General features: G+C 43.5%; 1 protein-coding gene and 1 long non-coding RNA gene across 2 annotated transcripts; one reads left to right on the plus strand and one right to left on the minus strand.

Moving 5' to 3' along the window:
• Positions 1-1,864: 1,864 nt before the first annotated feature.
• LOC144701875 (uncharacterized) lies at positions 1,865-6,122 on the minus strand. The gene is made up of 11 exons (XM_078573675.1): positions 6,023-6,122; positions 5,359-5,462; positions 5,055-5,269; positions 4,819-4,942; positions 4,664-4,735; positions 4,464-4,587; positions 4,075-4,360; positions 3,732-3,819; positions 3,327-3,502; positions 2,961-3,050; positions 1,865-2,207 (listed from the first exon to the last, which is right to left on the minus strand). Exons 2-11 carry the CDS (start codon positions 5,377-5,379, stop codon positions 2,096-2,098), a joined length of 1,308 nt encoding a protein of 435 aa, XP_078429801.1. The 5' UTR covers positions 5,380-5,462; positions 6,023-6,122; the 3' UTR covers positions 1,865-2,095.
• A 498-nt stretch (positions 6,123-6,620) lies between these two features.
• LOC144702609 (uncharacterized) lies at positions 6,621-12,905 on the plus strand. Its single transcript, XR_013581278.1, has 3 exons — positions 6,621-6,838; positions 8,349-8,424; positions 12,735-12,905. It is a non-coding gene; the product is annotated as an uncharacterized LOC144702609 (long non-coding RNA).
• Positions 12,906-13,973: the final 1,068 nt, after the last annotated feature.

A 13,973-nucleotide genomic window follows, 5' to 3' on the forward strand; every position in this document is an offset into this window, starting at 1 on the left:
TGAAAGTTTTTCATGATAAAAACTAAATAGAATAAAATTTTATGAGAGCCAAATCATATCTGTACCACCCCAACCATGACCTCATAACCCAACATTCAATACAATAAGAATCACAAAAATTCTGAATTTGATGCGCTATAAGTATCCCAATTTATTTCATTTTTTTGTTTTTTTTGTAAAATGACGATGCCTTAAATATCTAAGCACATGCACTTCCTTGAATATCCTCAAGCCTTTCAATGGTCACATATCTAAATGTATCCAAGATATCTTTTGGGCGTTGGATCTCTTTTTATTCCCCTCAAATTGTGTTATTTACTTATGATTTCCTCTCCATTTTGTCTCAACAGAAGCAGCACTTAGGAAGAGCAAGAAAAGATAGGAAGATTGATTTGCCTTATAAATCTCCATACATTGAAATAAATTGGGATCTACTTCAGGAAATGTGCGAGCATCTAAGTGTCTTGTGCTTGTGCTCCATGTGGCAGTCGTCATGTAACCAGCAAAAGGTTTTTGCTATATTTCTTTATAAAACATAGGATGATACATGATAATTAAAATTTACTGATTTTTCATGGGTTGTCTCTAATTTTAAATTTTAACTAATGTATTTGATTCTTGTGCTTGTGCGCCATGTGGCAGTTGCCATGTAAGAAACCCCCAAAATTTTTTTGCAGTATATCTTTATACAACAACGGATGATACATGATAATTAATTTTTTACTGATTTTTCATGGGTTGTCTCTTATTTTAAATTTGAACTGATTTATAGGATTATTCTTGAACTGCTGGTGAACCTTGGTGCTTCATGTGCTGCCTAGGATGGAAAATCCTTGATAAGGTTGGGAATGGAATATTGGAGAAAGTTTTATCCAATGATTTTCCAAATGGATAGGTAGACTGAATAATAAGGGTTTATTAGTTGGTCAAACCCTAAGTTATCCCAAGCGCATCAAGTGGACGAGTGATTGTACATATATGATAATTGATGATGACAAGGTTATATGAGAGAGTTATCATACTCATTTGTATGTTAAAAGGCACGAGGTGTAGCTGGCCCCCCATGTGACACCTATTTAACCGATCAAATGAGTTAAATTGATTAATATATATATATATATACAGATCAGTAAAGTTATTAAGTAGACTGATATTCGGGCCTAGATGGTCACATGCATAAGATTTTTGGGCATTTGTGGATGTATTTTGAATTTGGGGACTTTATGAAATTTTCACAACATAAATAGGGAATGACACTCTTGGGAGCAATCCTCTCTCTTCTCTTTCTATTTTCAAGTGTTGCATTATTGTGAGACTAGATAGTGCGTAAATGCACTCAAATTTTTTTGCACCACAGTTGGAGGGAATGACAGTGAGATGTAGCACCCCGAAGATGCGTGGATACGTCTAGAAGTTGGACATCTGAACGACTCACATAGACTCATCCCAATAACCAAGTGATTGAGGAAGTTTTAGTGTGCCAAGTGATATGGTACTCTACGCCTTCAATTTTAAGATCCCCTTTTTTATTGAGTCTTCTGATGTGCAGTTGATTTCAGAGAAGAACCACTGCGATAAAAAATTTACAAATTATGATAAAAGTGTCACCAAGAGCTTTTTACTATTTATTCTCTGAAACGGTAATTTTTTTGACTATTTTTGTAATTTTCTCAACATTAAATAATCATCAAATCTGAATACCATATTTCAAATAAAGCACCTTATACCATAAATACTTGTAATACACCATATTTGCTATTAAATAAACCTACTTTTAACAATTAATGACTATAGTAGTAAAGACTAAATTTTCATTCATATTTGAGAACAAACCTGTTTTTTTCTTATCTTTTAAGTAATGGTATCTGATAAAAGATATTGCTTGTATCAATCAGGTGAAAATACAAGTACAGGATATCAGTAGGCGATGTCAACTACATACAAATGAATTGATTCATTATTACCTTGTGCAGTGTGGATCAGCTTTGCTGTGTTGGAGACCTCAGGATAAACAGATATCTATCTCTCCCATCTTTTCCTCTCCCATTTCACCAATGTATATATATATCTCTCTACCATTCTCTGGGTGGTCCTTTCACCTGCGCATGATCTTCCGCCTCTTCGCGTCTCTCCTCATCCTCTCTCTCTCTTCCTCTTCCTCAATCAGCCGCAACTGCTCCTCGTCCTCCTTCCTCGCAATTTTTGAGCTGCACAAAAAACCCTCCCCAGTGAGCAAGGAGAAAAATTTGGAAAACCTCTCACCAGTAAACAAGAAGAAGAGAAACCAAGAAAACCTGCTCTCTCTCTCTCTATCAAAATACCCCTCACTCTAAAAGGCAACCTCATACATCACCTCTTTTGCTTCTCTTTCTATCTATGTCTCTCTCTATCTAGAATGCTCCTCTGAACATCACCTCCTTTGCTTCTCTTTCTATCTATGTCTCTCTCTATCTAGAATGCTCCTCTGCACATCACCTCCTTTGCTTCTCTCTCTATCTAGAATGCTCCTCTGTACATCAACTCCTTTGCTTCTCTCTCCATCTATGTCTCTCTATCTAGAATGCGCCTCTGCACATCACCTCATTTGCTTCTCTCTCTGTCTATCTATCTACGTCTCTCTCTCTCTCTCTCTCTCTCTCTCTATATATATATATATGGAAGACACCCTTAGAAATCACCTCCTTTCCTTGTTTCTCTCTCTATCTCTCTAAAAGACACCCCAAGATATCACCTCCTTCTCTCTCTCTATCTATATCTATCTCTATCTCTATCTAGAAGACACTATAGACATCACCTCCTTCGCTCCTCTCTCTATCTAGAGGACACCATATACATCACCTCATTTGCTCCTCTCTCTCTCCCTTTCTACCTAGAAGACACCCTCGACACCACCTCCTTTGCTCCCCTCTCTCTCTCAATCTATCTACATTTATCTCTAGGGGGCGCCCCACAGACTTCACCTTCTTTTCTCCTCTTTCATGATGTCATCAAAATTGGCCTCCATGTCGCTGTCATCCCCGTCATCGTCCCGGTACTTGCTCGACTGGTACCTAACACATGAAAGAACATAATTTAACGTTTGTTATAGATCGAGAAAGAGAGCAAAGAAACGGCCACAGTGAAATCAGAAGACATTTCTGGCCAGAGAGATAGAGAGAGAGAGGAACATAAGTACGACTCAATCCCAGTAGAAGAAATAATATTTTTTGGTTCATAGGACAGCTTCTAAATAAATTCGCCCCCCCCACCCCACTCTCTCTCTCTATCTTATAACTGCAAGTGAGAGAAAATGAAATTCCTGAGGAAAGAATGACCAAGTCTAGTACCTGGACAACAACTTGTTCCTCAGAAAGCTCATCGGGTCATCAATATCATCGTCATCATCGTCAAAGGGGTTCCTTGGGCGGATACTCTTCTTCGGGTTTGGTGCAGGCAACTTCTCTCGCCTTCGGCTTTCGTCTCGGTCTCGCTCCACCGGCCGGCTTGGCATCCTCTGCACCAGCTGCACCAAAAAACTATGAACAGATCAGCCCAACCAGCCACTAGCAGAACCTATCAATAGCAGAGAATATGTCCTTCCTACAGGCCGTGGATCGATGATAACCCATCATCATTCATTCCCTCCAAAATCGTCACCCCGTCCCGTCATCCAGTTGGGTATCACATGGTACAAGACCTGTTTTGGACGGAACGAGCATGGGTATAGAACATGAATGGGATGTATTTCCTACCAGTCCATCAATTCCATATTGACCCCAAGAGAATTGATTATCCAGGGTGGTTGCCAGGCAGGTTGTAGAGGTTTTATGCAGCGCCCTGCTGCCAGAAGGCCACAACCAAAATGTAGGTTGCCGGAAGCCCTCCGTACCGTCCAATGGGTCAGGATGGAGGACGGAACATGGTCCGGAATTGAAAGAGATACCGTTTTGGATGGTATCCCGAAGCAGGTCCCCCTCACAAACCCAACTACTTCCAGGAGTTGAGTATAATAATACCTGATGAGCTCTTGAAGAAGAGGGCGCAGAGCCACGGGAGGTCTGCTGTTTGGGCTTCGTAGGAGGCTCCCTTCTCTACTGCGAAGATGCCGTGGCAGACGTGCTGGGAGCTAGTGGCCTCTCTCTACTTAAAGGGTTCTTCGACGGGGCCTGCGAGGAAGAAGAGATGGGCCTTTTCATAGCAGGTGCGGCCGGCCTGGTGGCGGCAACTGCTTTGCCAATGACCTTGGGTGGTGCAATTTTGGGTTCCACCCCGGGTTGGGCTTGCCGGTTGCCAGGCGCAGCCCTTGGAGGAGGCTCTGACTTCTTTGCTTGCCTCTCTACTCTCTGGTGGTGGTGTTGCTGCTGCTGCCCAGACCCACGACCTGAATAATGGGCTAAGTTCACAACAAGATCCTTGATAGCTACCAAGATTTTTTAATCTTCTTCAAACTACCTAAGATAAAAGAAAAAGGTCAGCTAACTGACGAGGAAGAGCTGAAGAAGCGGCAGCCTTCGGAGGCGCGGTGGAGGGAGCGGGAAGATCAGAGTCATCTGAGAGAAGGAACGAGTAGTCCCGGGTCTCCTTGAGCGTCTGTACCTTCTTCTGCACCTACAAATAGGAGAAAAAAAACCATTCAAACATGCAGATCTTACAGATCATCATCGTAGAGCAAAAATTCATCTACCTCGTTAATGACTGGGCGAGGTCTCTCCCTCGGTATATGCTTCCCCTCAGAATTTGAGGATGATTGTCTTGCCTAAATGAACAAACAATAATGCCCTTCTCAAAGAAAGAGAGAGAGCTAGAGAGATAGAGAGAGAATCATCAAAAGGACAATACTGTTGGAGCAGATGAGGGTTGCCGTCGGGCAACATGACGATCTGTCTCCCTGATAGCCTTGCTTTCCTCAATTACCCGAGTTGCAATTACCCGTTGCGAAGGGCCGAAGAAAGAGCCAAATTGGCTGGTACACCCCACAGATCATCGATTAGTCTACGATATGATCTCTGACACCAATTAGGTACAGATAAGCTTCTGAATGGTGACAAAAATTACTCGTCGATCAAGACACTTACGCATTGCTTGGCGTCTTATCCTTTTTGACTGATGAAGGACTGGTACCAAGAGCAACAGCATTTTCCTTCTTGTATTTTTGCCTAATTTTTTCTTTAAGTTTTTGGCGCAACTTAAGAAAATCCACCAGTTCTTTGCTGGGTTCAGTATTTTCTTCTTCTTGATCATCCTCTTCTGCCTCATAATCTTCGTATGCGTCGTACCTTTCATACGGTACCTGTAAAGTTTTAGAAGTGGGTCAGCTTCATTTAGGATTCCGAGGACAGAGTATTCTTCAAGATTGGGGATAAAGAGGAGAGATCTTACATATCTATCGTGCGCCATCATCGCTTCTATCACTTTGCCGCTCAAGTCTGGATGAAACTGAGAGAAAACCGCCCAGCCAACTTTTAGCACGTCCACTTCAAAAGCTGAACACAATGAACAGTCAGATTGGACAGATTTAACGCATCTTGTCTCCTAAATACAATCCTCCTCTATTTCAAATACTCTCCATTTGAAGAAATCTGAGAAGTATTTCTTGACAAAAATTTCGCATTTATCTCAAGTAAATAACAGAATGATTCCTACTGCTACGATAAATCTGCAGCTTCAACCAATACTTGGCCAATAAACGAATTCAATTTGGATGAATGAGAGAATGAGTCAAGGATTACGAATCCAAATTCCCTAATTATTATCCTCAAAAACATAATAAGATAACTGCCAGCGAAAAAAAGCGAAGTACCCAAAACAACGCATCACCGTTCCCCCCAAATCCGTCGCAAGGAACGGGTTCCCCCAGAAAAATCAAGAAAACCCACCAGAATCCCACGTCAATATCACCACAAAATCACAACCCTAACCCTTATTACCAAAAGGGGCACAAAATTACAGCAAATGGGAACTAAACCATCAGATTTGCAGAGAACATCAGAGATGAAGCCGAGACCGTCACATTCAGGCGTAGGAGAAGGGAAAGGGAGACCACCTCAGAGCGCAGATCCGCTGTGCTCCGCCACCATCGCTGGCCTTCGCAACCTAAGGCAAGTGGGAGATAGCGATCTCTACGAAATTCAGAATTCAGAAAAGACCCATTTGTTGCAGGGCCTGTGGTATTTATAGGGGAATTTGTTATTGGGCCAAAATGGAAGGCCCAATAACAGTAATACAAATTAAACAGTTGACTTTAGGGTTGGACTTGGTCTGACTGAAGTTTTGTGAGACCCGACCGAATCGGAGCCACAGACAGATGACTGAAGGGAGAGCTTTTAGTCATCCGTCATCTGTGACAGATGATAGATGACGGAAACGATGAACGGATGACGGAGTTATAAAAAAATATTAATAATTTTTTTAAAATCTATTTATTCATTTAAAAAGCTGATGGCCAAGTAGGGAATGGGACATACATGTCCCGGGCGTGACGCCCTGGACGTGACAGGACGGACGGTGATGTGACAAAAGTTTTGTCACGTCAGCGTCCCGTCACATGTCCTAGGATTTTGGAAAAATCCGTCACGTTCGTGTCACACGCCACTCTTTGCGGCGTCCTGTCACGTCCCCGTCACCGGATGGCGTCACCGTCCTGTGTGACAGGAAAAACAACCCTGAAAAATGCCCTTGGCAAGGAAGGTCCCAAGCCGCGGCAGCTCCTCTCGCTTCCCCCTTTCCCTCCGATGACCTCAATGCTCTTCTCGGCAGGAAGAACTCGTAGGCCTCGCGTGTCACCATCATCATCTGGGCAAAGCATCACTTCTCCGACGTCCCTCCCACCGTCGTCCAGACCCATTTCAACCAGGGCCTCGTGAGTTCTACAGCGATAATTCCTTCGTCCTTGGTTCAAATTAAAGATCTTTGGTTCAGGTTATGGCGATGAATGGCAATCCTGAGCTAGTATTGAATGGCGCCACCCGCAAATATTGTGCACCGTGATCTTCCATTAATTCTTCTTCATTTTCTTCCTCTTGTTCTTCAAAATCCTTTTTTAATATTTATGATCATCGTGGAACCTCTTTTCTGATTTCTTCTATTCTAAGAAAATTCAATTGATTATCTTTCCCTCACTTGGTCTAATACTTGCCCTTTCCTTTGAACTCCCAATGAATGAATCAATCAATCTTTATATTTATCTTTCTTTATATCTTGTAATATTTATGATCATCGTGGAACCTCTTTTCTGATTTCTTCTATTCTAAGAAAATTCAATTGATTATCTTTCCCTCACTTGGTCTAATACTTGCCCTTTCCTCTGAACTCCCAATGAATGAATCAGTAGAGCTCTGTCAATCAATTTACCCATCTATCGCAAAATATACTTGTCAATTGATCTTTGAAATAAAGAAGTGTTCAGTTTCTATTACAATTCTTCCTATCAATCAATCTTCCCATATCTAATTATCTCGATGAATTTTTTGGGTTTTTTGCTAAAATTTTTTTTCGATAGTAGTCCAGAATGTTGACTTCCGGGCTGACATGGTGAGAAAAGAAAAATTATCCTCCTTACCAAAAAAAACTATGCATGCAGAGACCACTGAAAGAAAGACGCACAATTATTTAGAAGAATACCCCTTTCTGATATTTGTTACCATCGATTTTGTGGAAAGCCTTGAGTTTTCTTCCTTAAAGAAGATGATTGGTCCTCCGTAGATTCAGCCTCCACCATTTCACCTTAGTTAGAATATTTTATTTACTGGCTTCTCATTGTACTAAGTCTAACTCAGATAAAAAGTGACCAATATAAAATTGTTGAAAAATATGGTGACAAAGTTGAAAAGTCGTTCGAGATTTTGGTGATTAAATTTGCATTGAGGTCGATCTAATTCAGAACTACGTCCCCCCCCCCCCAATCTAATTCAGAACTACTGATCAACTTCTTTTCTATATTGCCAACCTTGTTCATTGCAGTTGAATTAGGAAATATTTAGAATCTTACAGACATTGGTTAGTTTTCTTCAAAAAAAATAAAATGAGACATTGGTGACTCTAGAAAATTAAATTGTTTATCTTTCTCTCGCTTGTTCTAATACTTACATTTTCCTGTGCACCCCTAATGAATGAATGAATCAATATTCATACATATCTTTCTCTTAATCTGTGAATTACCTTTTATCTATGAGTAAATCTCTGTCAATCAATTTACCCATCTATCAAAAATTTTACTTGTTGATTGATCTCTGAAATAAAGAAAGGTTTGGTTTATATCAATCAATCAATCTTCCCATCTCTCATTATCTCAGTGAATTTACATTCTATCTATCATAAATTATACTTGCTTCTCATCCTTGTTGATTGATCTTTGACAAAAATAATAAAAGGGAGCAGATGAAGGCGAGTTTGGCTAATTTCCGAGGCTTGTCCTCTAATCTCAGAGAAATTTTCCTTCTCCCAAAGGTTTGTCCTCTAAGGATAAGAATAATTTTGAAATGTTTACCCTGGAATGTTTGATTTTTTAAAAACCACAATACATGCTAATATACGATGACCTTCTCCTGATATTATGTGTTTGGAGTAATAAATTTGGGTATCATCATGTCATGAAGTTCTCAATGGATTTTTTAATGTTTATTTTCTCTTATTGTTTCTTTCATGGAAACTTATTCAATGTTCACTTTATGTTATGTATTATATGAATGTTTGAATTTAGGTAAATGCGGTTAGTGTTAAATTTAGCTAAATGAGGATTTTTTGAATTTAGCTCAACGCAATGATTTCAAATTTATCTAAATGAGCTGAGTAGAGTTTATCTCGTCTCTATGAACTAGTGTTCCATGGAATTTCTGCATGGTTATGTGTGCATTGAATCAGCTAGAGAGTCATCGGTGGACGAGGTTTGGGAAACCCCTGTGCCATTAGTTGGGACATCGTGTACCAAATGCAAAGGGAATGAAGACGTATTGAGATATTTCATGGAGGTTGGGTCATGCATATGGGTGTGCCTATTATGCCGCGACCAAAAAGTTGACCAAGTACGAAATAGGTTGAAGAGGTGCCAATATGGGTCAAGGAACATATTATAGAGGCATTTGCAGTTCATTCATGGTAGAATATATGCTAAGCTGAAGGACATTCATTCAGATAAACGTTCGATAGCTGAGGCATACAGACAGGGCGTTGTAGTGACAAAGACACTAGAGAAGACGAAGGAGATCATAGCACAATTTTTAATCTCACGGACTCCCCATGGGCCATCGCAGATAATTTTGGGTTCAAGATTATGTGGAAGTATGTTTGTGAGACGACAATTGACCCCCTAGGATCGAAGGCAATAAAGGTTGTGACACAAAAGCTATACGTGGTCATGAAAGGGAGGCTAATAGAGTTATTAGCAAATGTCCCCAAGCTCTCGTTGACAGTGGATGCGTGGACTGCTGAGAATTCATGTGGTATTCTGGGCATCAAGGTTCATTGGGTAAACAACCAGTGTGAATTAGTGAACATGTGCTTGCGATGCGTGAGCTAGTGGGAAAACACGATGGTGAGAATATGAGCACAGTCATGCTCCAAGCGTTGGATGACTTCAGTTTGAGGACAAAGGTTGGAGACAATCTATCAAGCTTCATTCTGTAGTATATTTATTTATTGCATAACTCACAGTTTTTCACTATAGGTTGGCACTATCACTACAGACAATGCCATAAGCAACGGGCGTATGAGACTGCAGAGGACAAGGATGACGACAAGTGAGGGTGAGGACAAGGATTACCAAGGACGGGGTGGACTCACTCAACTTACGGCTGGACGAGTGTGAAGGACACGGAGGGGGACAACGACAAAAAGGAGGGGAATGACGATCACTGACAAGGGCGGGGACGAATACGTTAAATTGGTGCTGATTAATTAAGCTTACTATTGACACATAATCAAGGTCTTATCTATACTTTTAAGACTACAAAAAGGTAATGATGACTGCAATATGCAATCTTAAGCAACCACAAAATGAACATTCTCTCTCTCTCTCTCTCTCTCTCTCTCTCTCTGATGGGGGACCATCCAGCCTTATAGGCGTATCATAGATGTTTTTCGCACACCCGGTGTGTATATGTACTTTTTTCCTTAATTGGGGCCTCCCTTTTAAACTTTTGGGCCGTCTTTCCTTTTTTCTAAGGAGGAACGCCCATATTTCCCCTATAAGAAGGGGGGGTGTCCATCGTAAGAAAGAGGAGAGCCAAGTGAAAAAGAAAGTTTTGAAAATGTAGTCCTTTGTGTTTTTTTGGTTTTATTTTAGGTGTATTTTTTTAGGTTTAAAGTTCAAGTTATTACGGAATCTCCCTTACGAGAGAGAGAAGGGTTAGGGCATCCATCGATACTTCGCCAGAGAGTCGTTGCCGCCTTCGCCAACGACGTCATCTCTGCCGCCGCCTAATCAGAGTGTATCTGCCGTCGCCGGACCAGGCCGCAACCCCGCGGCCGCCCGCAGCCACCCGCAGCGGTGCCGCCGTGAACAGTGGGCGCCACCACGAGCCGTGGGCGCCGCCGCGAGCAGCGGGCGCCACTCGTAGCGGCCGCAGCTGCTAGAGAAATTGCAGCCGCTCGCAGCGGCCGCAGCCGCCAAAGCGACCACACCCATCGGAGTAGCCCGCGGCCGCCAGAGCAACCTTAGCCGCCGGAGCAGGCCAGAATCGTCAGAGCGACCGCAACCGCTCGCAACGGCCACAGCCATCGGAGCAGCCGCAGCTGCCCTCAGCAGTCGCAACCACCAGAACAACCGCAGCCACCCGTAGTGGCTGTAGCCGCCAAAATGGTTGGAGCTGCCCGCAACGGCCACCTTGGCCGACCCCTGCCACCTCGACCAACCCCAACTGCCTCAGCCACCCTCGTCAGCCACCTTCGGCCCCCTCAGCCCCTTCAGCCGCTTCAGGCCACCTCATCCACCCTTGTCAGCCACCTCAAGTGCCTCGGGCCGCCACGGCCACCTTCGGCCGCCTCACCCGCCTCAGGCAGGTCACCTCGTCAGTCGCCTGGACTGCCTCGGGCCGCCACGACCGTCTTGGCCGCCTCCGGCCACCTCGGCCGACCATGACCACCCTCGACCGCCCTCGTCGCTTCGGCCAAGCTCGACTGTACTTCAGTTTCCCTCGGCCGCCCCCGATGCCCGCAGCCCTTAGCCGCCCACGACCTGCCTCGACCGCCCTCGGTCGCCGCTTGGTCTGCCCTTCTGCCGCCCTTAGCTTCCCCTTAGCCGCCCTTGGCCGCCCTCAACCTACATGTGCCGTCGCTGTCCGTGGCACCCCACTCGCCTCCGAGCCCATCGCCCCGCCAAACTGCGACGGCACCATCCTTGACACTACGCTTGCCTCTGAGCCCATCACCGCGCTTAGTTACGCCATCGTCCTTGATACCACGCTCGCCTTCGAGCCCATTACCGTGCCTAGCTGTGCCATCACCATCCTCGCCACTATGCTCGCCTCCGAGCCCAGTGCCATTTTTACACGCGCCACATGCACGCCTAGTGTTCCATAGTTTCAAAGAGAGTAATTGCCAGACGACCCGCCGCCGCCACTTCACCTCCACGAAGTACATGCCGCCAGAGGATGAAACCACCGCCACCGTCGTCACCGATTGCCTACCTCTGTCCGCCAGTAGTTAGCTTACAGCCCTAGAAGCGACGCCAGACATCGTTGTCGCCAACGTCAAATAGTACCTAAATGCAACCGCCCTATGCCGCTGCGACTTTATGTCGTCCTATGCCCGCCGCTACAGTCTCCTAGAGAAGCTTCAAGGGAGACGCTCGCTGGATGACATGCCGCCGCTAGTTCACTGCCGCAAAGTACATGTCGCCGCAGGATATACGGCCACCGCTCTACATCGTCGATGCTTGTCTTGTTGCCTATTGTGAGCCATAGCCGAGGCTCATCCCGTCACCGTTACCGATGCGGCCACCCTGTGTTGCCGTTCTGCTGATCAGCCCTTCTCTCCTTGTGTTGTAACAGGAGCCATTCGATCCTGGCACGTCGTGTTACATCACTCTCTCGCTCTCTTTCTCTCTCTCTCTCTTATTCATTGATATGAAAATCCTCCCAAATAAAGGAGTTTGGTCTTGAGGTAACTTGTGTTTACTCACCGCTGAGCGCAAACGAGGGCAGATTATGGCCAAGGACTTAAGAGCTTCTTTCACGGTGGCAACGTTGATGGGTCTCTGAAACATTACAAAGAAGTCAACGGAGATCTCTCCGTTTTGCCCTAGATAAACTTTACTGCGAGGCGAAACTGGCTCGTTTTATAACGCTCCAGCTTAGTCCATCTCCTTTGCGTGTTCCCCACTAATGAAGATGAATATTTCTTCAAGCCAATAGTGATATCTCTCGCTAGGCATATCTGGTAGGCGTGGTCTCCACTTATGTATTATGATAGATAGAAATATATCCCTTTGCCTTCATTTCCTTCTTCCACTAATGAAGACGAATATTTCTAATGGTGTTATAGCCATTGAATCCGTGTTGTCTAACGTTCTCATACTATACGACAGTCATGAGATAAGTCTTTTGTGAATTGCATATGTTGATTGTCTTCATTCATTAAAAAAACAATTAAGCAAATATAAGTGTTCTGCCTTCAACGACAAAATTGGAATGAAATATGTTTCTACATAAACCATGATTTTATATCAATGATAAAGTTTGCAATTTCAAAACTCTCTGAGATGATAAAATTTATACACTAGGATTGTTGATATTAATGTGGTTGAGGATACAATGATCTAGATGGCATGCAACCCCAAACTATAACATGGGTCGATGGTGGGCGACAGCTGCTGTGGCGGGCGATGGCGCGACGGTGCTTGGCGGGCAGCGGCGGGTGACGGCGGCTGTGGCAGACGACTGATTTAGGAAGAGGGGAAGAGAGTATTTAGTAATTAGAACAACGAGAGAGGAAGAGAGGATTTCTCATTTCTTCTATATATTTTTAACTTATATTACTTATATATTTAGAAAAAAGCAACTGTTCCATCATCCATTCATGCGTTATTAGTTCTGTTTTCTATAAAAGATGAACAATGGAGTTGTGACGATGACGAAGCCAGACGTATGATGAAACATACGAACTTAAGTGTTATGGACGGATGAGTCAACAGAAGTCCATTCATTCCTATTCTGTCTATCCAAAACCATCATCCATCATACGTCCAACAACTCTACCAAACGGTCGGTCCACTTTTGTTGATCTGATCCAAAGATCTAGTCCCATTTCTGTTATTGCGTTGGACCAGACCAAACACTCAGTATTTATATTTATTATTATTATTATTATTCACTTGAAATCAGGGGAGACTCGGTCTAACAGAAGTTTTGTCAGACCATACCGAACTAGACGGTCATTCCACTTTTCTTGGTCTGTCCCAAAGTTCAAGTCTGGTTTCTGTTCTCGCGTTGAATGGGACCGAAGACTTGGTATTATTATTATTATTGTTATTTTTTTTTATTGAATTTAGGGGAGACTTGGTCAGACCTGACCGGACCGGTTGGTCTGCTTTTCTAGGTCAGATGCAAAGTCTGGTCCACTTTCCATTCTTGCGTTGAACTGGACCAAAGACTCATTCTCTTACTATCTCACTCTCATTCTCTCCCTTTCATTCATTTACAATACTTCCCTCTCTCATTCTCTCACCCCTTTTTCACTTTGTTTCTCACCCTCTAGGTATCAGATTTTTCCCACTCTCAACCTCTCAACCTCTCGCACTCTCTCCCTCTCTCATTCTCTCTCTCTCTCACTCGCTTCGTCATTCTCTCTCTCTCACTCACTTCGTCATTCTCTCTCCCTCTCTCTCATATTGCATTCTGTCCCTCTCACTTTACCTCTCTCCCCCTATCACTCTGTCACTATTCTCACCTTCATTATCACTTCACACTCTCTCCCCCTGACTATCTTCCTCTATCACTCGCTCACTCTCTCATGTGTTCTCTACTATTTTTTCTAGAAATTATTTTCTATTTTTTGCATCA

The sequence above is a fragment of the Wolffia australiana genome, chromosome 4 (genome assembly GCF_029677425.1).
Source record: "Wolffia australiana isolate 7733 chromosome 4, ASM2967742v1".
NCBI lineage: Eukaryota > Viridiplantae > Streptophyta > Magnoliopsida > Alismatales > Araceae > Wolffia > Wolffia australiana.